This window comes from Culex quinquefasciatus, chromosome 1 (assembly GCF_015732765.1).
Source record: "Culex quinquefasciatus strain JHB chromosome 1, VPISU_Cqui_1.0_pri_paternal, whole genome shotgun sequence".
Taxonomy (NCBI): domain Eukaryota; kingdom Metazoa; phylum Arthropoda; class Insecta; order Diptera; family Culicidae; genus Culex; species Culex quinquefasciatus.
Genome location: NC_051861.1, coordinates 132,535,666 through 132,563,399, shown reverse-complemented (window position 1 = coordinate 132,563,399; position 27,734 = coordinate 132,535,666). Strand labels below are relative to the sequence as shown.

Here is a 27,734-nt window from a genome sequence, read left to right as displayed (position 1 = left end):
AATAGGAGGAATTCTCTGAGATTTCGGTCATTCGATTTTTTTTGTATTTTTTAATCCGGCTAAAACTTTTTTGGTGCCTTCCATACAAAAGAGTCCATACAAAAATTATATGTGAAAATTCAAAATTCTGTATCTTTTGATGGAATTTTCTGATCGATTTGGTGTCTTCCGCAAAGTTGTAGGTATGGATATAGACTACACTGAAAAAAAATGATACAAGGTAAAAAAATTTTTGGTGATTTTTAATTTCACTTTTTGTCACTAAAACTTGATTTGCAAAAAAAACACTATTTTTATTTTTTTTAATTTTTTTTTATTTTTTGATATGTTTTAGAGGACATAAAATGCCAACTTTTCAGAAATTTCCAGAATGGGCAAATAATCTTTGACCGAGTTATGATTTTTTTAATCAATACAGATTTTTTCAAAAAATCGAAATATTAGTCGCAAAATTTTTTCAACTTCATTTTTCGATGTAAAATGGAATTTGCAATCAAAAAGTACTTTAGTGAATTTTTGATAAAGTGCACCGTTTTCTAGTTATAGCCATTTTTAGGTAACTTTTTTGAAAATAGTCGCAGTTTTTCATTTTTTAAAATTGGTGCCCATGTTTGCCCACCTTTAAAAAAAATATTTTTAAAAAGCTGAGAAAATTCTCTATATTTTGCTTTTTCAGACTTTGTTGATACGACTCATAGTTGCTGAGATATTGCCATGCAAAGGTTAAAAAACAGGAAAATTGATGTTTTCTAAGTCTTTCCAGGACGTGAAAGTAAAGAAAAAATCGGCGATAAACGGGAGAGAGTTGAGCGAAAAGAAACCGGAAATGGACATTTTCCTCTCAATTCTCTCAGGTTTTGCACAAACAATGAACGTTTTAAACGAACGACGATCATTTTGTTTCGTGCGTGTTTGAAAAGATCTCAGTGAAAAAAAATACTGTACTACTTCTTGTTTCAAAAAAAAAAAAAAAAAAAGTTACTTAATCCACCTTTTTTTAACATAACTTTTTAAATACATGATAAAACTGCATGAATTTAAATAGCAACTTAGGGGACGTTAAGACGGATTGATTAAAACCATTCCGGCCAAAATCGGTTGAGCCTGTGACGAGATATTCCAGTGACATTGATTTGGTACACATGTCTACATACAGCCAAACACACAGACATTTGCTAAGCTGGTGATTCTGAGTCGATATGTAAGAATTGGAATTTGGTACACACTCCCATTCCACTCCACCCATCACGACCTCGACCAGAGCGGAGTGACAAAAAGATTAGTTTCATTATGTATCAGCCTGAACTTTTTTTTAATAATAAAGAAAAAATCAGTCACAAATGAACATTGAATCCGAACTTTTAGTTATTAAATTACTAAGGGTTATTATTTTAATGGTTACACATAAACCTAGGAGGATAAATTTTAGGGCTTTTGGGAAAACCGATATGCAACATAAAATAAGGCCTGCCATGTAAGTTTGGTTGAAAATCACTGTTCTAAAATTCAATGAGTTAAATCAGTGGTAACCTATCAAATATAGAGAAGATCATTACAAAGGTAAAAAGTAATTAAAAGGAATTGGCATCTATTTTGAAACTAAATCTAAAAAAAAATATGTTTTAAGGTTTTTACCATAATTAGAAATAATTGTAAAAAATCAATCATATTTAATTTTTAATTTACGAATGTTCAAACGTCAGATTTAATCCTCTTATTTTTAACTATTTTGCACAAATGTCTTTCGAGGATTTAAATTCATCCCATGTTTATTAGTGCTTTTTTAAAAATATTTGTTCTAGGTTAACTCTATTTCTCTTGTATTATTTTTTATTGGTAGTATTAAAGCTGTTCTAGAACCTTCACTCCTGAACTTTTTGGAGTTTTCCACAATTTTCTGTCATCTGTTAACTTGGTTTTCTTGTTTCTTACAATGCCTTTCTCATTAGAGAAAAGCTATACAATCTTTCGAAAAATGAACCTCGCTTACTAAACTTACCTTCGCTTATACTTGCCGACTCAGGATCAAATTTTGAGCAAATCTAGAGTTTTTTTAATAGGTCCCATAAACAAATGAATGACAATAGCTTTTAGGACCTTTTCAAAAAACTCTAGAAATGTCCGTTGATGGATTTTGTCCAGATTTTTTTGACGGTTTCATTCGATCTGTCTTGAGGTCGTACAAGTCCGTAATGAAAATTATTATCTTTGGTACGTTATTGCAAGATTTCGCCAAGTAACGTGAAACACGATGGGAGTACATTAAAGTTTTAATGAGGAAGTCACCAACCAACAAGCGGAGGATAAAGTAACATTTTGTCCATGAGGCTTTTGCAAATATTTTTCAAAGTTTTTGTCTCCACCCCTTCAAAGCGGCCCGAAAATTATTTGTGCAAGCAGCTAAAAATAATTTAAAATCCATTCTCCGGCGTTTATAAGGATTTTCAACATGTTTGAGTTAATTTAAAAAATATTTTGGGTTTTTTGAGAATTTTCGATGACAGTACCGCAAAAAGTTTTTATTTTCCTAAAAAAATATCTTTATTAAAAATTAGATTTTTTGAAAACTAATTATTTTTTTTTGCATTTTCGAAAAACAAACGTCAATGCGTTTAGTCAATTCACCATTCCAATCAAAATGAAAAGTCAAACATTATGCCATAATTTCTCTAGGAACATTTCTATGGTGTTTTCTTTAGAGTTCCATTCTCGGATTAGTTTTCAAAAAACCGTAAAAGCCATTGGTAAACAAAGTCCTTTTTGCATCGGTATTCGACCTACTTACGAAAAACTAATATCATAAATGCTCGAGATTGTTCATCTACACGTCCTTCAAGTGCCCCAAACTTAAAATAAATGAAATTTTGTTTCATATTCGAGAAAAACAAAAAAAAAAGGTGTCAGAGGTCGATGGCTCTTACGGCTTTTTGAAAAATCACCCGAGCATTAAACATATGAAACACAATTGCGTAGAGGACCTTAAAAAACTCTAGATTTTAGGTTTAAAGTAGGTCATAAAAGCGTATTTAGATTGAATGGAGATTTTCAGAACCATCATAAACCCCGTAAGTTTAAAAATGTTACTACGGTTAAAAGCTGGAAAGTAGAAATTTTCAGCCCTTGTAACGAAAAGTGTTTCTTTTCGATTTATTTTTTTATTTTTTTGTGAAGAAAAGTATGCCGTTTCGCCATTCGAGAATGAAAGGAAAAGTAATTTGTAAGTGAATGCCGAAATCCGTAGACATGGCATCCCTGCGAGAAAATCTCTCTCTCTCTCGCAAAGAAAAATAAGACTGCTCGAATCAAAGGTTTGCGTCTAGAATGTACATTCGCGCCCTGGTAGAAAACTTGAGTGGGAAAAACTGGGGCTGTGATAGTGGCACTACCAAAAAACAAAATCCCCCCGCAAAAACTAATCGTTATAATTTGTATTATCTCAAGAAAAAACGAAACTCAACATGGAAATTTGCATCGTTAGTGACAGCAACCCTTGGCGGAAAAATGTAAAAAGGAAAAACTCTGTTAACACAATCTCTGTCGCACGTTTCGTTCGGCTCGTTTTTTTTTTCTTTCTTTTCAGTCATTCTACCGAGCACTAATCAAAAGCACCGCGCTTTCCGGCACTTTAGTTTACTTACTTACTGTGTGGTCCCTCGTAAAAAGTTGGGTCCCGCTCACTTAAATTTCGCTATACGTTTTGCACCATTATTTTTTTTTTGTTTTCTCGATATGTTCGTCCATTCTTTCTGGCTTAGTTTTTTGTTTTAGTTTGATGGCATTCACTTACAAGCTAGGTTATTTGAAAAAAAAAAAAAAGTTTAAACGGGCCTACTTGGATGATAACAATTAAGCTCCGAGCACGCATCAATCTATCACAGGAAGCTTTTAATCGCCGGCGCGCGCACTTCAAATTGTTAACCTCTCTCTCTCTCTCTATTGGTATTGTTAGTTCCTGTAACAGTAGTGTGTGTGTGTTTGTTTATTAGTATTTGAGCATACTTGGTTTAGTTTTGTTTGTTTTTGTTTGTCTCTCTTTGGAAGATTGCGTTTTGTGTTTTCAGCTGGAAGATGATTGCTGTTGCTGCGACGTCGTCGTCGCCTGCTGATGTTTTCGCGCCAAATATCGCTGCAGGGGCGGGATGGCAAACAGCATGGCACCACTGATGGCGATCGTGGAACCGGCTAGGATAAATCCCGGATTGTACGAGTAGGTGATGTCGTAGAGCCAACCTGTAGGAGGGAATTTCGTGAATGAATGTTTGAATTGATTTAATTTCGTCAATGGGATCATTCTGAGGAACCGAGCGTCTCCATGAATTAATTTTAAGGAATTAAAATATTATTTTTGAGCTGGAAATTTGATAAAACTTAATTCTGTCAATTAGAACGGCTTCAGGGAGCCAAACTCTAACAGAACCTGACGAAACGCAATTATTCACATTGACTTGAAAAATGTTGAGCAATTAAAAATAAAACTCACCAGCCAGCGGCGGCCCCAGGAAGGACGCGATGCCCTGAAACAGCAGCAGCAGTCCGAACGCGTTCGTCAGCTTCTCCAGCCCCAGCAGGTCGACCAGGATGACCGAGGTCAGCCCGACGTAGGCCCCGATCGTGAAACCGAAGATCGCCGAGTACGTGGCGAGACTGTAAAAGTCGAGGCACAGCACGGAGAAGGCAGTGGCTGAAATGTTACGATCGTTAGGGTGGTTCAGAGCATCCGGAACGGATTCGAATCTTACCTAATCCACAAATTGTGAGCGAAAGATTGTACACCAGAAGGCGATTTACCCACGGTTTGTCCGACAGATAGCCGAGGACGATTCGTCCGATCGTGTTGGCGATCCCAATGACTCCGAGCAGGTAGCTGGCGTGTTCGCGATCAATGTCCAGAACCTTGGCCTGGGCGGCCAGATACACGTACGGGATGTTGAAACCTATGCTCGTAAGAAAGTTCGACACGGTGAAGATGATAAAGATCGGATCTTTCAGAATCGAAAAGTTCATCATCTCCTGGAAGGTGTCGGAAGTTTCCTTCGAGCACGGAATACATCCACAACAAACCGCCCCCTCCTCGTCCACTGGAAGTCCCTTGCCACCGTTGCTTTGGACCGACCCGTAGCGTCCCTTCTCGTGCAGCGCCAGACTTCCGTGGGACGGATGGCGCGAGCTGATATTGTGCACGGATCCCGTGTACAGAGCGTCCTTCCGGTACATGGTTCCACTCTCAGCGCGCTTCATTGCCGGTTGATCGCCCGTCGGATGCAGCAAGGGTTGACTAAGGGCCAGCCGGATGCTGTCATCTCCTTGGCTCGTTTTGCGATTCATGCTGTTACTGCTCGTAGAGTGACCATTCTAAAAAAAACAAATATTTTGAGGTTATTTCCGACCGATCGTAGCAAGCCAAAATACTCACCGAGTTCAGCGCAATTTTCGGCGAATTTCCAAAACTGTGCGATCGCACTAGGCCCTGCTCGGCGTCCTTCACGCTTCCATTCAACTTTCCATTCGATCCCGGAGCCACCACCGTCGTCATCGGAACCGCTTCCGGAACCGCAGGTTCCGCCACCAACGGCCTAAACATCGCCCCAAACACGATACACCCCAGCACGATCACCGAAATCACCAGCAGCGCCCCCTGCCACCCGAACCGCTTGATCAGAATCTCCGTCAGCGGAGCAAATATGAACGTCCCCAGGCCGGAACCGCACACGGCAATGCCCGTGGCCAGGGATCTCAGTCTTTCGAAGTACATCGTCACGCTGACGATGGCCGGCAGGTAGATCAGCCCCAGGCCAAGCCCCGTGCCCAGGCCAATCGTGAGGAACAGCATCGTGACGCTCTTGGCAAACACGCTCAGCGCGAGGCAGGCCGAGGCCAGGATCGAGCCGGCGATCGTGACGGCCCTGCAGCCGTACCGGTTGACCAGCGAGGACGAAACGGGACCTTTGAATGGCAAAGTTTGAAAAAAATGTGATTTTCGTTTAAACATTGATGGAATTTCATCAAATAAAATTTATTTTTTTTATAAATTTTAAAATTTTAATAACAAAAAACAATTTTTAAAGTGAATTGGAAAAAGAAATTATATTCAAAGGATTTTTTTTTTTACTTTTCTGATTTAACAAATTTTACCAATTTTAACAATTATACCAATTTTACCAATATCAACAATTTTACCAATTTTAACAATTTTACCGATTTTACCAATTTTACCAATTATACCAATTTTATCAATACCAAAAATTTTAACAATTTTACCGACTTTATCAATTTTGTCAATTATGCCAATTTTGTCAATTTTACCATTTTTACCAATTCTACCAATTTTATCAATTTCAAAAATTTTATCAATACCAACAATTTTGTCTATTTTGTCAATTTTGTCAATTTTGTCAATTTTGTCAATTTTGTCAATTTTGTCAATTTTGTCAATTTGGTCAATTTTGTCAATTTGGTCAATTTGGTCAATTTTGTCAATTTCGTCAATTTCGTCAATTTTGTCAATTTTGTCAATTTTGTAAATTAAGTAAATTTTGCTTATTTTGTCAATTTGTCAATTTTGTCAAGTTTGTCAATTTTGTCAATTTTGTCAATTTTGTCAATTTTGTCAATTTTGTCAATTTTGTCACAGTTACGATATAAAAGAACGATCTCTTAGAGTTTTATGTATAGAAGTTTAATAAGGCAAAACCCAGTCACAAACGATCGAAATTATAGTATTTTAGAAAACTACTATTTTAGTCTTGATATTTGATATTTTAGTATTTTAGTTCTTTAGTTCTTTAGTATTTTAGTATTTTAGTATTTTAGTATTTTAGTATTTTAGTATTTTAGTATTTTAGTATTTTAGTATTTTAGTATTTTAGTATTTTAGTATTTTAGTATTTTAGTATTTTAGTATTTTAGTATTTTAGTATTTTATTTTATTTTTGTATTTTTTAGACTTTATTCAATTGTAATATGAGTTTTTTTTAAATATATTTTTTAACTTTATTTACTAGCTTACGAAACTAATGCAAACTGTCAACCTCCTTCAAGTGCTCCTATTTGCAAGTTGCAACACTTGTCGAGAAAAGTCGCTCGCCCTTTCACTGCTTCGCAAACACGTGCCTCTTGACGCAGGAGTCTTCAGCACTGATGGAAAATAAGTTGATGAAAGGGGGGGCTTCAATATTGAAACGTGATTGCAAAAACGTGAAAGAGCAAGTAAAACAACCTAGCATCCCCACTCGCCAAAAGACAATAGGAAAGGCAATCGCTTGTCTTCGAGCAGATATCTTAGATCTGCTCTGATGAAGGGTGGAAGAAATGGGGTAGGGGCAGGCCATATCATTGGAAAATCTCTCCAGTAAACAGAAGAGAAAATCGATATCCTCCAGCAGCGGCCCTGTTATTTGTTTAGCATCGGAACGAGGGGCACCATCAGACAACAAAGCAGGCCGTTGTTGCTAAAAGGGGAGGCGAGGGAGCAGGAGCTAACACGTGTTTGTCACACAGCTCGTGCTCGTCGAGCAAACAAGCAGCAGTAGGCCTTGACCGTGACGACACCCCGTTTTGTTGGGCTTTCCCGACTTTTCCCGAAAAGTGCTGGCTGCGCCAACAACAACAACAAAATGTGCCTTGACGTAGGTCGGGAAATGGGTGGCTAGTTTTGGGGGCACTTACCTGAGCAGAGTGTGACGCCTACCAGGATCGAAGCAATCCATGCCGTGTAGCCTTTGCCCTCTTTGAAGTAGTCCAGAAACTCGTCGTAGAAAATTCCAAACGAGTAGGTCATGCCGTCAGCTGGAAGGTTAGAAAGATATTTTTTTTATTAGAAGATGAAATTTAAAAATATCAGACATCAAGTAAATCATAAAAGTCCCTGAATTAATCTTCCTCAGATATGACTGTAATGGAATCCTACACTCACTTCACTCTATCCGTCTCGGATTTCATTTCAGAAAACGTAATGGTATTAATTAGAGAGAACACCGGCGTTCATAATTACAAGCGAAGTCTACTGGTTGAGAGCCTTCCGTGATGAGTATGCTGCCTTCACGTCTCGTAGCCGAGCCTCGTGGAATTGGGCTACCCAGTGACCGTAATTAATTTAGAAATGAGCAATTATCTCACAAAATTATTTCAAAGATTAGATGAAATTTTTTATTCAGGTGACGCAGCAAATTTCTAAAAATAATAACAAAATTTTCAACAAATCAAAAAGTTGCTCGAACCGGTTGAAAACAAGAATTGCGATTTAAAACAGAATACCACAAAATGCCGAGTTCAATGTCAAAAATAACATTTTGCAATAATGTTGTGGGGGGTGGGTGGTCATCACATGGTGGCCAAATCGCAAACGACGACGCCGGGAGCAATAAACTATTCATATCTGTTTTGTTTTGTTTACCAGCATCATAGTAGACATTGCAATGTCATAGAATAGAGTTCTAGACTGAACATGCTTCTTTTTAAAGTTTTTTTGAAAATGTTTTTTTTTGTAGATTAAATATACGATTTTTTTTTGAATTTTGCTCTAAAATTTGTGGGTTGTTCAATTTAATAGTAATATTTTTTCATTAACATTTATTTAAGATTTTTCCATCACAGCACCCTTACAATTTTTCACTCGTTTTTCCTAATTGTTTTGCCTGTATTTTTCAAACTTTATCGTAGAATAAAGTCCTAAAGCTCTCTGTAAATGTTTATGTACAACGGTAAAAAAAAAAACGATTGAAAACCATTTCTGATCACTTTTTTTCATTTTAATGCATAAAAATAAATTGACAAGACAACATTTTTTCGATGGATCAACTATGGTCCCCTTGGAAAGAGCTGTCAAGTAGGACCTTTTCTGTCAAGAAGGGCCACGAAGTTAATTTTCGAAAATTGATTTTAAAATCAATTTTAAATCCTTTACGGGCGTACAAAGGGTTATTGTACTCAGAGAAATAAGCTTTATCGTTGTGAATATCACATAATTTAAACCTAATTTTAGGACCCAATTATCATTTTATGGATTTTTTGCTTAAAGGGGTAACTTGGAGGGGGATCTGTTCTCATAATCATCTCTGCGGTAAACGCCACGCAGTAGGGCTGGCCGCCTACACTTGTGCTAAAATACATTCTCGAGTGTTCTCTGATGTTTGGCAGTTCTTATTTATTTATCTTTACTTCTAACCCTAACAAGGTGACCACTCAAGTCGGGAAATCGGGAAAATGAGGAAAAAGTCGGAAATTTGTGATTTTTTGTCAAAAGGTTGGGAAAAGTCTGGAACCCCAAGCATACTCGTTTGACAATTATTTTCAATTATTTGAATAATTTAGCAATATTATTATTGAATTACTATTTTTTTTAAACTCAATTTGTTTCGTTATTTGAATTCTGAATCATTGATAAGAATCTTATGTAAACATAACTGTTGAAAATTTATTTATCTTTACTATTGAATATTGATGACGAAAATGTCCTAAAAATACCTGTTGTTTATGAAAATTCAACTGATAGATGTATTTTTCAGTTAGACCGTTGCAAATATTTTTTGAAGTTAATGTTTATTAAAAATAAAAAAAATTGAAATGACAAGCCTAAGTTTCAACATTTGGATGACAAAAGTGTTTTTAAATGCATTTCACATGCGCCCAGCTGCTTTCCAATTTACAATTTGAAAAATATTTGCAACGGCCTAGGTTGAAATAACGTAACTTAATTTTATCAAATAAACGAAAAATCTGATTAGCAAACTAAATCTAAACGTTTCTCGTATTCAATGACATACAAATGAAATTTTTTTAGAAACTATTAACAAAATATCGATATTGTATAAATTATAAAATAGATTCCTTGTCTTCTGTTTAATATTTATAAGTCAAAATGCTTTCGATTGAATTACGATGTAACACACAGCTGAAAGGAACTCCAAAACTATGTTATGTACCTTAATGAACTCGTTGTAACTTGATTATTCACAAATAACGCCGAATTGAATTCAATTAAAATAGATTCAAGACGTTTTGAAATTACTCGCTTCAAAATTTCGCATGAAAACATAAAAAAAAGATAAATTAACAAATAAAAATATGTTTTTGCATGAACTTTTCGATATTTTGATTGTTTTTAAAGAAAATAGTAGTTTATGCAACAAGTTGCAAAAAGAGGATTTTTTCAGCACGAGTCGTACATTTATCCAACGAGGTTCACCGAGTTGGATAAATACGAAGAGTGCTGAAAAAATAAAGTTTTGCAACGAGTTCCATACAACATTTTTTGCAATTCCACAAAACACACACTGAGTGAAATTTTATGTCAAATTTTCATGTATTTTGTCAAAAAATCGTTTAAATCAAAAAAAATGTTGAAAAGTGTTACTTTTCGAAACAAGTGCTGAAAAGTTCAACTTTTCAGCATTTATTTTGAAAAGTGTTGAAACAATTATTATTTTTATTTGTTATTGTATCAGTTTTCTTTTTTAGTCAAAATTATGTATTATTATAAGTCAAAATTATGAATTATTATTTTTATTTGTTATTGTTTTAGTTTTCTTCTTTAGTCAAAATTATGATAGCAAGATTTTTTTCTAAAATAAATGTGTTGTTAAGTTTTTATTTTAAATAATGTTTTTAATGTATTTTAAATTTATTTAGAAATTATATTCGGTTAATTTTGTTATAAACAGTTTTCGCTTTCATTTTTTGGGTGAGAAATTCCTATTTTTTGATGTTCTGAAAAATTCGGGAATACAAAAATGGGATTTCAACGAACTATTTTTTGAAGTTCTGAAAAATTCAGGAAAACAAAAATGGGATTTCATCGGACTGGCTACGTCTGTGTTGGATTAGATTCGATTGAAATTTATTCAAGCATTTTCAACGGATCATATTTGACAGAATTAATAGGGGAGGAAGGATGCGTGGACATACCGTACCAAACGCGGTGTGTAAGTGTAAATTAGAAAATTGGGTATGGGGACTTGGCGTGGGGGTGATGCATATGGCATTTTAAAAATTAATCATAATAAAGAGGGATCACTTTTTTCATCAAGTTGGACATCCAGGAAAAAAAGTTAATTTAAGAATACGTGGATATTATTATGTAAATTGTGTATAGGAGAAGAATCCTGTGTCTTGAATACTGATCTCACCAATCATCACCGCTTGGCGTGATTGCGGCGACCGCGTTCAGAAGATACTAAGCACATTAGTACCCGAATCACGACCCTCCTAATTTCGACCCTGTTGGCAAGATTTGTTTCTTACATTGTCGGATGAGCGAGCATTGTATACATATTTTGACTGGTTTTAAAAATAAACCTGCGATTTTTTTTTTGTTCAGACTTCTAGTAAGTGTCGACGAGGAAGCACGAGCATGGCGAGATGGCGTGTGCCAAAGTGACAGTCGGGGGCCACGGCCACGGAAACCGGATCGAAGCATGCTAGTAAATTTTGACAAGCCGTTGCAGTTCCATCTATATTTATGAGGGAAGGTTTATCACCATCCAAGCATGCCACGCCACATGTTGACGGCTGGACACAATGCGCGATGTAGCCATCATTCCCTTCGACTGTCAATATTTGATGAGTGATTGAAACGGTAAATATGCACCCTTGATGCAGTATTGTTGACTTAAGTCATAACTGCTAGCCACTGACTGGCTGTGGCGTTATCAGACAATGACATCTGCTGGTGGTGGTCGGGATGATCTGCTCTGTTACACGGTTGTTGCTAAATGTATTTGTAAACAACCGCTCAACGGAGGGAGGATCCGATCCGATAATCAGGCGTGATAATTGCAAAAATAGTTTACACATTGCAATCGCCGTAGCAGGGCGGATCAGTGTAAATTTTATGCGCGACCTCTAATTAAGTCAGTAAATCAGCCAGCCGGCAGCCGGTTGACCTCCGCAAGCCTCTTTCTTTCGCGCGCGCAAAGCAAAGCAAGCCGCGGAAATCGAATGTAAACAAACTGCGCTGCTTGGCGCGCAAATCGGCGGAATTATTAAAATTGCAAATAAACAGTTTGCTTTTAATTTATCATGGTGTGCTTTGTTTGGTTTGGGTTGATGATAATTTGGCAAAATCAACGCAATTTTGCAACAAAATTTTCGAGTGATTTAAAATCACTCTAATGAGCTTGAAAATTTGACGCCCTATAAAAAAAAGATGCAATTATTTTTACGACAAACCACACAAATTCAATTACGATGACTCGCCTCTTTTCTACAAAACAGTCACAATCACCAGCATGCTTTGATCGAAACATGAGCACTGTTCTTGGGTGTTCCGACAGAGCGGGTGATTTAGATAGCACGCGGTTTATAGGACTTTGTATCGCACCCAAGGCCTGCTTGGAGTGCAGTTTCCAAGCTGATATCGCGCCGCGTAAGAATGAGTGAGCTCACTACCAGCCCTCCTCACCTCATTCTTCCCCCTAGCAACGCAATAGTAGGTTATTATTTTGGAGAGGGTTTTTAGAAGATAACGGACTCATAATGACTGATCGACGACTTGCGGCGGCTAAGCCCTGCTACGATCGGAATGATTGATTTGTTATTGACTCGAAATTGTCGAACAATGCCGATTGGATTGGAATGCAATGTCAAAATCGATTTACCACGTGTGCGTTAATAAGTTACAGGGTGGCGACAAAAATTCCATTCTTGATTTTTTTATTTTTTCCTGACTTTTTCGATAATTTCTCAAAAAGTACCCACAAGACAACTTTTTCATAAAATAATTTTACCTACAGGACGAATGCAAATCGTCAAAATCTATGTTTTGAAAAAAACAAATTACAATTATCGAACAACATTTTTAAACTTACTTACGCAAAATACTTAATGAGAGCTCAAATAATTTCGACTAAAGAGATAAATTAAACAATGCAGTCAATCAATGATAAATACTGAAAAAGGTTAGGATCCGGATTAATTTTTCAAACTTCCAAGCATAAAGTACAGTCTAGAATTGATTCCGAAATGCTCGAAATTTCCGGATAATCAAATTACCGTTTTTTGTAAATGCCAAAAATGCTGTTGAAATATTTTAAAATCTGTATTTTGAGGACGAATTTTCTGATCGATTTGATGTCTTCGGCAAAGTTGTAGGTATTGTTTAGGACTTTTGAGAAACAATAGCTACACTTTAAATTTTTTTTTTGGTTGAAGTTTTCAAGCAAACAAAATTTACAAAGACAAAATATACAATCTTAAGAGCTATGTTTCGAGGTTGGTCACAGGTTGGTCAAAATGCATTTAACAGTGTTCCCAATTTTTCGAAAAGTAATGATTTTGAGAAACGTTGGAAAAAGTTAAATTCATAATGATTGAATGTAAAATCCAATTTGCAATAGATTTCGATATCATGCACTATTTCCAAGTTATAAGCACCAAAAAAATTTAATAACGTAACTTTTTTTTATAAATCAATCTTGACCATTTCGTACCGTATCGTAATACTTCTCAATCTTTTGAAATATATATATATATATATATATATATATATATATATATATATATATACATATATATATATATATATATATATATATATATATATATATATATATATATGTATATATATATATACATATATATATATATATATATATATATATATATATATATAAAATGTAAAATACATAATATTGTAAAACTCCCTGATCTTTCGAATACAAATATTTAGATGATTTAAAAAAATATGTTTTCCTGTTTGTTTTTCTTTCAGGGGCTTTTTACTTTTTTCTAAAGCAATCATTATACAGTATTATTATTAGAAAAAATGGCAACACTGTCAAACTTATTTACATCAACTCCCACTAAGAATTTTGGCTCGAGCCTCGAGTCGATCTGGCTCGAGATCGAGCCAGAATCGAGTCGAGGCTCAAGCCAAAATTCTCAGTGGGCAGAAGCTATTAGGGTGGCTCAACATGATCAATTTTTCAGAATAGGGATTTACCCGTCTTTCCACATTGCGATTCAAATTTTATGGAAATTTCAAGGTTGTCAATCGATAAAATTATCGTCGATAATATTAGCGTCTAACGATAACGACGGTTCGTTATCATTATTTTGATAATTCTATCGCCAATTTAATTCGATTTTGAATTATTTTTTTAAATATTTCTAATATCGACTTGATTTAACCATATCATGTTAATTTTCAATGCATTTTCTAAGAATATATTTTTTGAAAATGTAGTATAGTTTCAAATTATAAATCTAGCTTATAGGACCTATTAATAAAAACTCTAGAAATACTCAAAATTGTTCACAAAATATCGTACATTTTTTGAACTACTAAAGATTTCATAATTTGCAATATGGACGAAAGCGAAATTTTGTAAACTTGTTCATTTTATTAGAGTTTTCTGAAAAAATACTAAATTTTTCACAAAATACCTTATTTTTTCGAAAATACCCAAATTGCTAAATTTGCAATATGGGCGAAAGCGAAAATTTTGTAAGATTTTTCATTGTATTAGTTTTTTAAATATTGAATTTTTCACAAAATACCTTATTTTTCTAAAATACCCAAATTTCAATATTTGCAATATGGGTGAAAGCGAAATTTTGTAGCTTTTTCATTTTATTAGTTTTTTTTTGAAAAATTCTAGCGTTTTCACAAAATACAATTTTTTTTTCGAAAATACTCAAATTTCAAAATTTGCAACATGAGTATCAATTTTGTAAGCTTGTTCAATTAATTAATTAGAGTTTTTTTAATACTTCATTTTTCACAGAATACCTTATTTTTCGAAAATACCCAAATTTCAAAATTTGCAATTTGGGCGAAAGCAAAATTTGGTAAGATTTTTCATTCTATTAGAGTTTTTTTGAATACTAAATTTTTCACAAAATGCCTTGTTTTTTCGAAATACTCAAATTTCAAAATTTGCAATACGGGCGAAAGCGAAATTTTGTAAGCTTTTTCATTTTATTTGAGTTTTTTTAAATACTGAATTTTTCACAAAATACCTTATTTTTTCTAAAATACCCAAATTTCAAAACTTGCAATATGGGTATCAAAAGAAGCGAAATTGTGTATGCATCTTTACCTATTCAAAAAAAAAAACTCTAGAAATAATGAAAATTGTACACAAAATACCGTACAATTTTTAGGCTACTAAAATTTTTAGAATTTGCAATATGGAAGAAAGCGAAATTTTGTTAGCATTTTCATTTTATTAGAATTTTTTTGAGTCATGGGATTCCTATGCAAATAGGAACTTTTGAAAATTTAAACTAGAATTACTAAAATTTTCACAAAATACTTAAAAAAATAAAATTTGCAATATGAGTATCAAACGAAGCAAAATTTTGTATGCTTTTTCACCGTTTTGATTTTTTTGAAGCAATAAAATTTTTGCTTAACACCGTGTTTTTTCGAAAATAATAAAATTTTAATATTTTGCAATACAGTCCAAGCTCGATTACCCGAAGGCATTGGAAAAAAATCACATCGGATAATCGAAAAACGATTTTTTTGTTGTTGTCTTATTTTTGATTGCCGTGATCAAGTATGACCCCAAAACTACTCTAAAGTGATTAAAAAATGAGGTCCAAAATGACGATGATGAAATATTTAAAAAATGCATTTGGCAATTTTTTAAGGTCTTGAAAAAATATGTTCAAAAACTAACTGCAAAAAAATGAAAATACCCAAATTTCAAAATTTGCAATATGGACGAAAGCAAAATTTTATAAGATTTTTCATTGTATTAGTTTTTTAAATATTGAATTTTTCACAAAATACCTTATTTTTCGAAAATACCCGAATTTCAATATTTGCAATATGGGTGAAAGCGAAATTTTGTAGCTTTTTCATTTTATTAGAGTTTTTTTTTGAAAAATACTAACGTTTTCACAAAATACCATTTTTTTCGAAAATACTCAAATTTCAAAATTTGCAACATGGGTATCAATTTTGTTAGCTTGGTCAATTAATTAGAGTTTTTTTATACCAAATTTTTCACAGAATACCTCATTTTTCGAAAATACCCAAATTTTAAAATTTGCAATTTGGGCGAAAGCAAAATTTGGTAAGATTTTTCATTCTATTAGAGTTTTTTTGAATACTAAATTTTTCACAAAATGCCTAGTTTTTTCTAAATACTCAAATTTCAAAATTTGCAATACGGGCGAAAGAGAATTTTTTTTCGAAAATACCCAAATTTCAAAATTTGCTATATGGATATCAAACGAAGCGAAATTGTGTATGCATTTTTACCTCTTCAAAAAAAAACTCTAGAAATAATCAAAATTGTTCACAAAATACCGTACCATTTTGAAGCTACTAATTTTTTTAGAATTTGCAATATGGAAGAAAGCGAAATTTTGTTTTTTTTTTTTTAAATTTTATTAGAGTTTTTTTTTGTCATGGGGTTCCTATGCAAATAGGACCTTTTGAAAATTTAATCTTGAAATACATAAATTTTCACAAAATACCGTATTTTCCAAAATACTAAAAAAATCAAATTTGCAATATGGGTATTAAACGAAGCAAAATTTTGTATGCTTTTTCACCGTTTTGATTTTTTTAAGCAATAAAATTTGTTCAATAAAATATTTTGCAATTCAGTCCAAGCTCGATTATACGAAGGCATTGGAAAAAAATCACATCGGATAATCGAAAAACGTTTTTTTTTGTTGTTGTCTTATTTTTGATTGCCGTGCTCACGTTTGACATCAAAACTACTCTAAAACGATTAAAAAAAATGAGGTCCAAAATGACGGTGATGAAATATTTAAATAGTAGTTTATGCAACAAGTTGCAAAAAGAGGATTTTTTCAGCACGAGTCGTACATTTATCTAACGAGGTTTACCGAGTTAGATAAATACGACGAGTGATGAAAAATCAAGTTTTGCAACGAGTTCCTTACAACGTTTTTTGCAATTCCGAAAAACACCCTTTGGACAGAATTATAGGACAAATGTCCATGCATTGAGTCAATGAATCGTTCAAATCGAAAAAATGTTGAAAAGTATAACTTTTCCTAACATGTGCTGAAAAGTTCAACTTTTCAGCATCCATTTCAGTGCTGAAAAGTAGAACTTTTCAGCATTTGTTTTGAAATGGGTTACTATTCGATTCTGTTATTTTTGGTACAGAAAAGTAGGCTATTTCGTTGTTCAAGAATGACAGGAAAAGTAAGTAGTTTCACGACGCAATTGCAAAAAAATGCATTTGGCAATTTTTTAAGGTCTTGAAAAAATATGTTCAAAAACTAGAACAAACTGTAAAAAAATGAATTCTGACGTTTTTTTTTTGTTGATTATTTGAAAAAATGTTACAAATTTCCGCAATTCCGCAATTCTTCGTGATTTTTTGCAAGTTTAATTTTTTTTCGACTTAGTTGCCACCCTGTTAATTCAAAATAATTGCATTTTTTTAAGCCACTCTACTTACTGACAATGTGTATGCTGAACGAGGCCAGCACAACCATCCAGCCCCAGCCGCCATCGGGTGGTGGCGGGAGACCGCTGTCCTGCGGTCCCTCGTGCTCCTCCGTGGCCGGAGTGGTTCCGTTTTGGGGACGCTTCCGCGAGGCAGGTGGTCCGTGGGTCATTTTGCTTGGGTAGGGCTCGCCTATTTTTTAAACTTCTATATTAGCACTTTTGAACTTAAAACAGATTTGTAACACTTTGATATGTAAAACTTTTAACTTCTTTTTTTTCCTTGCACTAAGTACACATTGTTATAACTGGGGTTTGCAATTTGGTTATGCAAAACTTTTTCTTCTGTTTTGAATGGTGGTTTGTAGTTTATCGAAAACTACTGGAAGCTACCGGATAACCATTGAACTGAAAAGATAAGAAAAAATGACTAATTAGATTTTTTTTTAAATAAAAAATTGAGTTGAGCCCCTCAACAACCCACTACCATAAAAGGTCCGTCACCACCACCGACCTCTCTAATCTTAACTCACATTCGTTCACACTATCAACATGACTCCCAGCGAGTTCGATTCACTTTCACGCGAGAATCGCGCACCAAGTGCGAAAAAGTTCACGACCCACGATTAAGCAAACAGAAAAAAAAGAAGAAATAAAAAACCGCCACACTTTAAAATTGCACTCTTCGCACCTCCCCCTTAAGCAAGCCAATCGAACAACAACAACAACAGCTCAGTAGGCTCTGACCGACCGATCGAGCCAAGCGGCGTGCCAGTACTGGCGTTGAGATGGTCAATGGTCACTTGGATTGGGTGATGAATGACGACTAGGCAAAGTGCGCGCGCGAGATAGAGCTTCTTATCAGGGCTGCTTGACACCGCCTGCTGTGACGGAACTCTCTCTCTGGGCGAGAGTGAATGAGAGCTGAACAGCGCGCGATAGTTCATTTTTCCTTATCAGCTGAGGGATGGGTGGTGATGGATCCTCGTGGAGCACGTGAAAACAGTATACGAAAAACATGTACTTGAGCAACTTGTTCAAGGAATCTGAGAGGGCACGTTTTGAAGGATTGCAGCGCGGTGTCTCCTCGATTTTAATTAGTTTTGCACACCTCGTTGCTATTTAGTTCCGCGATTTAAGCTAATTCCGGCCAAACACTTGGCTGTCTGTATTTGCCAGGTGGCTTTTAATAGCTCTGAGGTTGTGCTAATGTGCAATAAATTAGCACCCTAGCAATCCAGTCTGACAGAACTCAAGTGTCTGCTATCATTATCACCTGGTTTGTTACTATGTCTACGCTGCAGCGGCAGGTAATTTATTCAGCATTACTGACCGGTGAACAAAGGAGGTGACAACCAATTATTGACCTTATGGAAAGTTTTTCAAACGGATATCGTAAAAGCAAAATCCCACCAAGTCAATCAACTTGCTTTGTTGACATCTGAAACTATAATAGCACAACCCGCCTTCTGCCAACAAAGCTGCTGCATAATAAAGACCTTGTCTGGACTCTAACGAATAATATCTGAGTCATTAATACACACTCGTAGTAACAACAGTTTAATTGTCTCTTCCTCAAGTGGAATCCTATACAGCACCACACACACGATTAATCGAGTGACCAAACCACTCTGGGCTTGTTGCGTGTGCTAACGGCCTACTTCGATGTCCTACCCCCTCCTAGCCGGCGATCCTTCGCCGGAGCATCGACAAGCGAAAGTAACTCACCACACCAAATTTGAAACTCACCACATTTCACTAGCACGCGTTTGACAATTGTCTGTTTGTCTGTGCTGGTAGACAGAACGAAAAGAAACTGCGAACATTTCGTCGCAGCAGGCAGAGAAATGCGTCGCTAGTGCGCTTTTCTATTTCCGTACAAAGAAAAGTCGGTGCATTCACTTAGTGACATTTCGATTTTTTGTGGTTAATGTTTTCGAAAGTGAAACTAAGGTCTAAACACACCTTCTTAACAAGTTAGTTAAAAAAAACTCAAGTTAAACAGTTCATCAAATACCAATCAACTCCACACCAAGAACGCCCGAAATACACTAGCAAGCGATATATTTTTAAACATTCTATCTCTTTGCTTGTACCACGTTCTTCGACAACGTAGGCGACGACGCCTACTTTGATCGGTCTGCAAGCCGGCGGCGCGGCACCGCACCGAAATAGCACAGACAAACAGACGAAATCCGCTTTATAAATTCTTTCAATCAACAAATTAACGGTCGATTTGAGTAAATTCACCACTGCGATTTGAATTCATCACAGCACAAGTTTGAGTAATAAATTCTCGAAATTATATTTTTCGCGGTTTTTATGTTTGGGACATTTTTTTTTGCAGAAACTTTATGATTACTTTTTCTGAAAACAAAAAAGTATCTGGACAACGGTTTTTCGTATTGATAAAAAAAATATATTCAGAAAAAATTAAGACTTCTAGGGTAAAAGAATATTTTTTAATGTAAAAATCATAATATATCAGGATGGCCTTAAGCAAAATCAAGAATAAAATTTACAAAATCCGCTACAAAAAAAAAAATCGGAAAAAGTCAGGAATTTGAGGTTTTTGTCAAAAATTGGAAAAAGTAGAAAATCCGTTGACCTGCAACTTTTTGAAAGCAAATTTGATAGTATCTTGAAGTAATAAAAATGTAAAATGTAGAGTAATTCAGAAATGTTCGATACTTTTTATGCAATGTGAGGATGGCCTTTAGCAAAAGTTTTTTTTTTTACAAAATCCGTAAAAAACCGGAAAAGTCAGGAATTTGCGGTTTTTGTCAAAAAGTCGGGTAAAGTCGGGATTCCTACTACTATTGAAAAAATATTTTATAGTTTTTGAAGAATTCAACATTTTTTTGTAAAGATTGGAAAGGGACCATGCAAAGACCACGTTGACACTTTTTAGAAATCTCAAATCACCCCTCTCCGCGTAGACAATTGCCGATGCAAAAAAAAAGATAAAAAATTGTTCATTATTTAATATCATCAAAATGCATGAAAAAAACAAAAGGTTAAAATTCAAAATTGAGTTTATTTCAGCTTTTCTTTGTTATTTTATCAGGCAAAACCGAGGTAAAAAATTTAAAGCTTGGAAATTCAAATGAACCTTTAAGTTTCATATCTGAAGCAACATGAGAAAAAGGCGGATAAGCAATTTTAAAAGCTGAAATTATTTGGTAGCAGTCACAAAACTCGAAATATACCCGAACAGGCGGTAATAACTAAATTCATGCCATTTCAATAACAAATACTGTTAAAATAACAAATTTTGTTATGGAATATTCTTGCAAAATCCATTTTTGCATAAGAGTTTAATAACATTTTATGTTATCATAATAAAATTTGTTATTGGTCTGATATTGGTTGGAAGCTTAAACCATTTGGAGCAATATCTCCAATTGTTATTGAGGTGATCGGATTAGTTGTTAAAATAACAAAAAATAATAACAATGATTTGTTCGAAGAATAACTGATAATGTTATTAGTCTGTTATTACCATAACAATCCAATAACAAAAAAATCATAACGACGAATAACATATCTTGTTATAAATAACTAAAAATGTTATTGGCCTAGTATTTTCAAATATCAAAAAATGTTATTCCCAAGTTATTTCCATCTGCTCGGGTACACCAATAGCTGGCCTTCATGGCTACCTTTTAACACTGTTGGTTTTGCTAAATAGAAACCGGTTATCTCGGAATTTGCAAATTAATTTCAGCTTTAAAAAACGCTTATCATTTAAATGTCCATGCTTTTAATTGTAATTGATTGTTTATTTGTGACGAGAGCCTGTTAGTATACAACTTTTTATCAGGTTAAGGAGGTAAATTCGATTTTCCTGGGGTTTGCCTGAAAAAAAACTTGGCAAAATAGTCCTAGCTGTAAAAATGTTTTTGCGCCCTTTTAAAATGTTTCTTCATATATTTTGAGTAGATTTTTTAATTTTTCTCACTCAAAATTACCTTATAACTTCTTTTTTCTAACCTTCTATTTTTGCCCACAATGTCAAAAGATATATTTTTTTAATGTTTGCAGAAATCATTGTTCCATAGTGGATACTGACTTAATTATGAAAGAATAGTTTTGGACGATTTTCAATCGCTCACTGCATTAAAAAAAAGTTCTAATTTGAGTGGCCACTCTGTATATGGCTTTACCGCTTTACCAAAAAAATCTACCAAAACAATACAATTGGGCCAATGTCGAAGTATAAACAAAGAGTCAATCTTGCTCATTCCTACTGTAAACAAAAAAAAAATCTCATTCTCCATTTTTGAAAATGTTCTAAATTTTTGACATTTTCAAAAAATACTTTTTTATATGAAGTTGGCAACACTGTCAAATTTTACCAAAGCTTTCATTCATAGCATTTTTTGTAATTTAAACATAATTTTGAAAAAATAGCCAATATTTTGATAAATTAGTTTTCCCTTAATTTTGCTCATCAATTTACACAAAGTATAATTGATAAGAATAACCGTTTTCAATATACCGTAAACTGGGGTGGCTTTGATAGCCGGGGGTGACATTGATAGAAATTTTATTTGGCATCTAATTTTGATACATCCAATGTAACAGTCACATTTTTGCATATATGTTTGATAATAAGCGATCCCTTAATGCTTACATACTCAAAATTCTCAAAAATGTTTAGATATTAATTTGACGGGCATTTGAAAAACGTTACTTAATCCACCTTAAGGTGGTTGGTGCCTTCCTCGCATTCATGTTGTATTTAGGTTGTATTTACAAATTAATTAAAGAATTTTTTTTTATTTATTTTTTTCATTTTTTTAAATAATTATTGATTTTACTTGAACAGCAATTTTCAATTCTTTTTTTTACCAACTCTCCAAAATAAAGGAGAAAAGTCTCATGAGTTATATATTTCAGTAAAAAGTTCGTGTAAATCTTTGTCGAGACAAAATGATGTATTCAGCAACATAATTTATACAGATTTTTTCCAGAAGAGACGCAGACACTGCTTAAGCAATGTGGCAACCGGGCGATATGCATGCAAGGGGGTGTGGCTGCCAATCCCCCGCTCAGACCAAAATCCCTACGCATGCTGCGACTCTCGCGCGTAAGCAAAAAGACCCGGCCTTTGAGGTTATGCAAAAATCACCCTTTTTTGTAGCTACAAAAAAACTTTTTCATGGCATAACTTTAAAAGTACTTCACTAAACAGAATAAAATTTAATAGGGTCTTAGGGGACCCAAAAACGAACAGAATAAGGCGGATCCGGCCAAAATCGGTTCAGCCAGTTCTGAGATAATCGTGTGGAAAAAAAATCATGTCTACACACATCCCCACAGACATTTGTTCAGAATTTGATTCTGAGTCGATAGTATACGTGAAGGTATATCTAGGAGTCGTATTTAAGAAGTTCATTTTTCGAGTGATTTTATAGCCTTGCCTCAGTGAGGTGAGGAAGGCAAAACCTATCAAAGTCACCCCAGTTTACGATACCGATTCTAGAATATTTTGATATATTTTTTGTATGGCCAGCTGCCAAAACTGTATGAAAATTGGTAACGATTTTTTATTTAAAAAAATGTCCAAAGATTCACGTCTCTTTGTCTGTGAAAAAAAGAATGTAAACAAGGTTCGAAGGCACGACCACGACGACCATTACGAGGTGACCGTGTTATTTTGCATTTTGACGATGTTGCAGTTCAAAATTTACATTGGTCATAACAAGAAAATGATTGAAATTCGAATACATTTTTCAAAGTAGGTGGCTCCCAAAATTTACCCGCTCCCTCTTTTTTACGAGGGGTTAAAATCCTGATTAGAATTGGGGGTTATTTCGTGGCCGTGCACCGCCAAGTCGCCACAATAAATCGATTTAGAGAAGGCTTATTCTTATCTCATCCTTCGTTTGCTGATAATGGTCAGCGGCTTACTATGCACAAACGACTGCAACGAAAATTAAATTTTGGATTAGAAATTTGCGGCATGTGGCTGTTTTTATGACTGTTGTGTAACATTTTCTTGATTAAATTTGAATTTTTTTAAACCAAAACGTTCATTTTAGTTAGTTGCTTATTTTGTAGTGTCCATAATTGGACCATCCTCGCCATGTGCTGATAACGAAAGTTCAAACAAAGCCACCCATGATTCATTGTTATTTGTTCCGTTGCATAACAAAGCGATTAGAAACTATAAAAATAAATTCTTTCATCACCCAATCAACCGCAAGAGAGAGGGAGACAAAACATGATAACAACCACTATCTTGAACCGAAACTAACGAAGATTGACAAGACTTTAGTAAACAAACAACAATTAGTAGTTTGACATTCCATCAAAACGCGTGTGCGGAATTTATCACCCCCCCGTCCCATCCCCATAGCAACCGATTCTTACTTCGCAGTTTTTCATTCGATCGTTGGCGATCCTCACCGATCATTCACCAGGCGTAAACATCGTTCCCGCGTGAAAGCAAAAACAAAACACTCACTTAACAGTCGTGCCATAAAACGCCGTCAAATTCGACACATGTTTTTTTTTCGCGAATCACGATGAATCAACACAAGTGTTCCGGCGCTCCAAACCAATTTTCGCCCGTAGAAGATCCGCCGATCGAAGCAACCCGAGGAAATGTAACGACGATCACGCGACACGTGCTCACACAAGCAGCCTACTGCGATTCACTGCCAAACCATCCTTACCGGTTGAATGCGGCGAGCCGACTGCTGGGATTGCAAAAAACAGAAGCAGAACCGGCAGCAGCTGAGGCTACTGCGATGGTAGTAATCGGGTTGGCCGGCGTTAGTAGAGTGGTGTTGGTAAGAAAATCCGAAGTGTGGCGAGTTTTTTGGTAAAAGTGTGCGCGCGCTCAAAAGAGAGGTTTTCGCCTTTCATTGACACTTTGTGCGAAGCGACACGCGCAGAAAAAATAATTACGACGAGACTTGAACTTGTTTTTGATAATGCTACAGTTCAACTTCGATGGTTTGACACTTTGGCGACACGTTCAACAAACTTCAACAAAAGTAAAAGTATCGTCCTCTAAACTGCCACAAATTAATCCATTTTGATACATTGTTGATCCAAACAATTTCCCCACGTTGTCACGGAAACGTGCCCATCTAAAAGTGCTCATCATCGTCGTAAAACCCCGTTACTGCGCTGTATCGATTCCGCCGCCGCGCCGTTCTACTTTGCGCTAGAACGAGACAGCGCGAGCCGCGACTCGCGGAAGTGTTTTCTAGTTCCGACGACTACGACGAAGACCGTGACGCGTTCCGCCGCATCTGCTGCTGCACACAGAATCGATAAAAGTCTAACCTTGGCTACCTTGACCCAGTTCTGGAGCTCTTTCTCTTTCTACTTGCACTCACCGTCTCTCTCTCACTCGCCCTCTCTTCTTTTTATTCAAAGTAGTGGTCGTGGTCGATACTGGGGCCTACTTGGATCCGTCAACTGGTCAAAAGTCCACAATAGGGCGGATTACCCTTTTAGAAGTTTACATTTTCGAGGGGGTGCAAAGTCTGTCACCTTTCCACTCTTGAGCTGAGTAGCACCCCTCCGGGATCCAAGTTGCACTTTGGTTTGGCCCGGGGGGAGAATACAAACTTTTCTCTGCATATTTTATGGCATCTGCATCGCGGAGAAGGTCCAAACATCAGTTTAGCGCAGTTCTGTGCAAAAGTTTTGTAAAATTTGTATATTTTTGTGAATTTTGTCATTTTTTCAATTTTGTAAATTTTTACAATTTTGTCGATTTTGTCAATTTCGTCAATTTTGCAAATTTTGTAAATTTTGTCAATTTTGTCAATTTTGACAATTCTGACAATTTTGACAATTTTGACAATTTGGACAATTTTGACAATTGTGACAATTTTGACAATTTTGAAAATTTTGTCAATTTTGTCAAGTTTGTCAATTTTGTAAATTTTGTTATTTTTGGCAATTTTGTCAATTTTGTAAATTTTACCAATTTTGGGAATTTCGACAATTTTGACAATTTCAACAATTTTATCGATTTTATCAATTTAGTCAATTTAGTCAATTTTGTCATTTTGTCAATTTTGTCAATTTTGTCATTTTTTTCAATTTTGACAATTTCGAATTTTTTGAAAATTTTGCGGTTCGTCAATTTTGTCAATTTTGACAATGTTGTCAATTTTGACAATTATGACAATTTTGAAAATTTCGATTTTTTTGAAAATTTTGATAATTTTTAAATGGTTGCAACTTGGTCAATTTTGACAATTTCGAAATATTTTGAAATTTGGTCAATTTGATCAGTTTTGACAATTATGACAATTTCAAAAATTTATAAAATTTTGAAATTTGATTAATTTTAACAATTTATATATATATTTTTCATATATATTACGAAATATTTTAAAATTTGGTCAATTGTCTAAATTTTGTCAGTTTGACAATTATGACAATTCCGGCAATTTTTAAAAATTTTCAATTTGGTCAATTTTAACAATTTTTCAATTTTGAAAATTTTGAAAATTTTGTCCATTTTTAAAATTTTGAAATTTGGTGAATTCTGAGAATCTTGACAAATTTGAGAATTTTGAGAATTCTGTTAATTTAGCGAATTTTTAAAATTTTGACTTTAGACAATTCATATAATCTTGAGAAATTTGAGAGTTCTGAGTATTTTTGGAGTTTCGATTTTTTTTAAATATTAAAAAGTCTGATAATTTTGACAATTTTGCCAACTTAGTCAATTTTGTCAATTTTTGTCAATTTTGCCAATTTTGTCAATTTTGTCAATTATGTCAATTTTGCTAATTTTGTCAATTTAGACAATTCAGACAATTTGACAATTTGAACAATTTTGTCAATTTTGACAATTTTGATTTTTTTTTAAATTTAGCAATTTGTCAATGTTGTCAATTTTGACAATTATGACAGTTATGACAATTTTGAAAATTTAGATTTATTTTAAAATTGTGACAATTTTGATAATTTTTAAATTATCACATCTTGATCAATTTTGAAATATTATGAAATTTGGAAAATGTGGCCAATTTTGACAATTATGACAATTTCAAAAAAAATAAATTTTGCAATTTGGTCAATTTCAACAATTCTAAATTTTGACAATTTTGAAAATATGGTCAGTATGAAAATTTCGAAATATTTTAAAATTTTGAAACTTGGTCAATTTAGACAATTTTGTAAATTTTGACAATTCCGGCAATTTTGAAAATTTAACAATTTGGTTAATTTAAATAATTCTACATTTTTTTTTAAATTTTGACATTTTGCCATTTTTGAAAATTTGGAAATTGGGAAGATTTTGTGAGTTCTGAGCATTCTGAGAATCTTGAGAGATTTGAGAGTTATGAGTATTTTTGGAATTTCGATTTTTTTTTGAATTTTGAGAATTCTGAGAATTTTTACAATTTTGTCAACTTTGTTTGACAATTTTAGCAATTTTGACAATTTTGTAGTTTTGGGAAGTGGATTTTTTATTACAAAATTTTGAATGAGAGTCTTAATTTAAATTGAAGACTGAGAGAAGCGAAAAATGTAAACTTTTATCAGCTGAAAAAAATCTATTTTTTTTCAAGACTTCCCAAATCCAGGTCGATATGCCTGACGTCACTACCGTGTTACATGTTGTGATAAATCATTAAATTTGATAGCTGGCTGGCTGTTGTTTCAACACAAAGCTACTTCTGTTGGCCAAAGTGGCATGACTTTGCACACAACATACCCACACACAACAAACTCACATAGAACAGGAGATTGCTTTCAGGAGAAGCTCACGGAATAGGACACATACATGACGGTGAGTGTCGTCGTCACGATGCAGGATAAGCCATGTTTGGCCATGTTTGCAGAGGGTGTCCTCGCGAAATGCAGGCAGGTGCCTTTTGCACGGATGAATGAGCTAAATGGGAATAGATTCTAATTTACTGAAATTTCAAAACTATTGATTTTGAGCTTTTGAGCTTGAATAGTTTTGCAATTTTAATTTAACAAATGTTGAATAATATTCTTTATTTCGAATTCTCAACCTATGTATCTGTATAAGAATAAAAATTGATCAAAAATTCTGAAAATAATGAAAATTTACATAACCCTATTTTTTACAAAATTCATCCCCTGTCCATCACCCAAAATCGCGCGTCCGTCGTCCACTCGCGCCAAATTAATACTTAATGAATCAAAACCCCACATGCTTCCTTCTTGTCATCACCTGGATTAACGCACAAACACCCTCAGCAGACAGCGCGTTCGCACTCTTTTTTTCTTCGTTTCTCCTCACTTTTCCATCAAAATTTTCACAAACCGAAAAAAATCCGCGAGGAAAAAAATATTCGCAACGTCGTCGTCGTGAACCCCCTCGCAGGGGAACACGTCCCGGTCAACT

At 34.5% G+C, this 27,734-nt stretch overlaps 1 protein-coding gene across 7 annotated transcripts; it reads right to left on the bottom strand.

Moving 5' to 3' along the window:
* Nucleotides 1-3,407: 3,407 nt before the first annotated feature.
* LOC6052349 (monocarboxylate transporter 12) lies at nucleotides 3,408-27,734 on the bottom strand. 7 transcript variants are annotated; one of them, XM_038266628.1, is made up of 7 exons: nucleotides 27,561-27,734; nucleotides 17,388-17,782; nucleotides 7,666-7,785; nucleotides 5,414-5,943; nucleotides 4,740-5,352; nucleotides 4,481-4,681; nucleotides 3,408-4,230 (listed from the first exon to the last, which is right to left on the bottom strand). In XM_038266628.1, the coding sequence occupies exons 2-7, from the start codon at nucleotides 17,545-17,547 to the stop codon at nucleotides 4,058-4,060; spliced, it is 1,797 nt and encodes a 598-aa protein (XP_038122556.1). In that variant the 5' UTR covers nucleotides 17,548-17,782; nucleotides 27,561-27,734; the 3' UTR covers nucleotides 3,408-4,057. The 7 variants fall into 7 exon arrangements, with proteins under 7 accessions (XP_038122556.1, XP_038122558.1, XP_038122559.1 ...); XM_038266630.1 differs by lacking the exon at nucleotides 27,561-27,734 and adding an exon at nucleotides 23,753-24,346; XM_038266631.1 differs by lacking the exon at nucleotides 27,561-27,734 and adding an exon at nucleotides 23,789-24,346.

What these genes read in the sequence shown, in the direction of transcription:
- LOC6052349 (XM_038266628.1), bottom strand. Translation starts at nt 17,547, where the DNA reads ATGACCCACGGACCACCTGCCTCGCGGAAGCGTCCCCAAAACGGAACC. An exon ending in GCTCACAATTTGTGGATTAG is followed by an intron (nt 4,682 to 4,739) that starts GTAAGATTCGAA and finishes GTAACATTTCAG; the next exon opens with CCACTGCCTTCTCCGTGCTG. An exon ending in CCTGGGGCCGCCGCTGGCTG is followed by an intron (nt 4,231 to 4,480) that starts GTGAGTTTTATT and finishes TCCCTCCTACAG; the next exon opens with GTTGGCTCTACGACATCACC.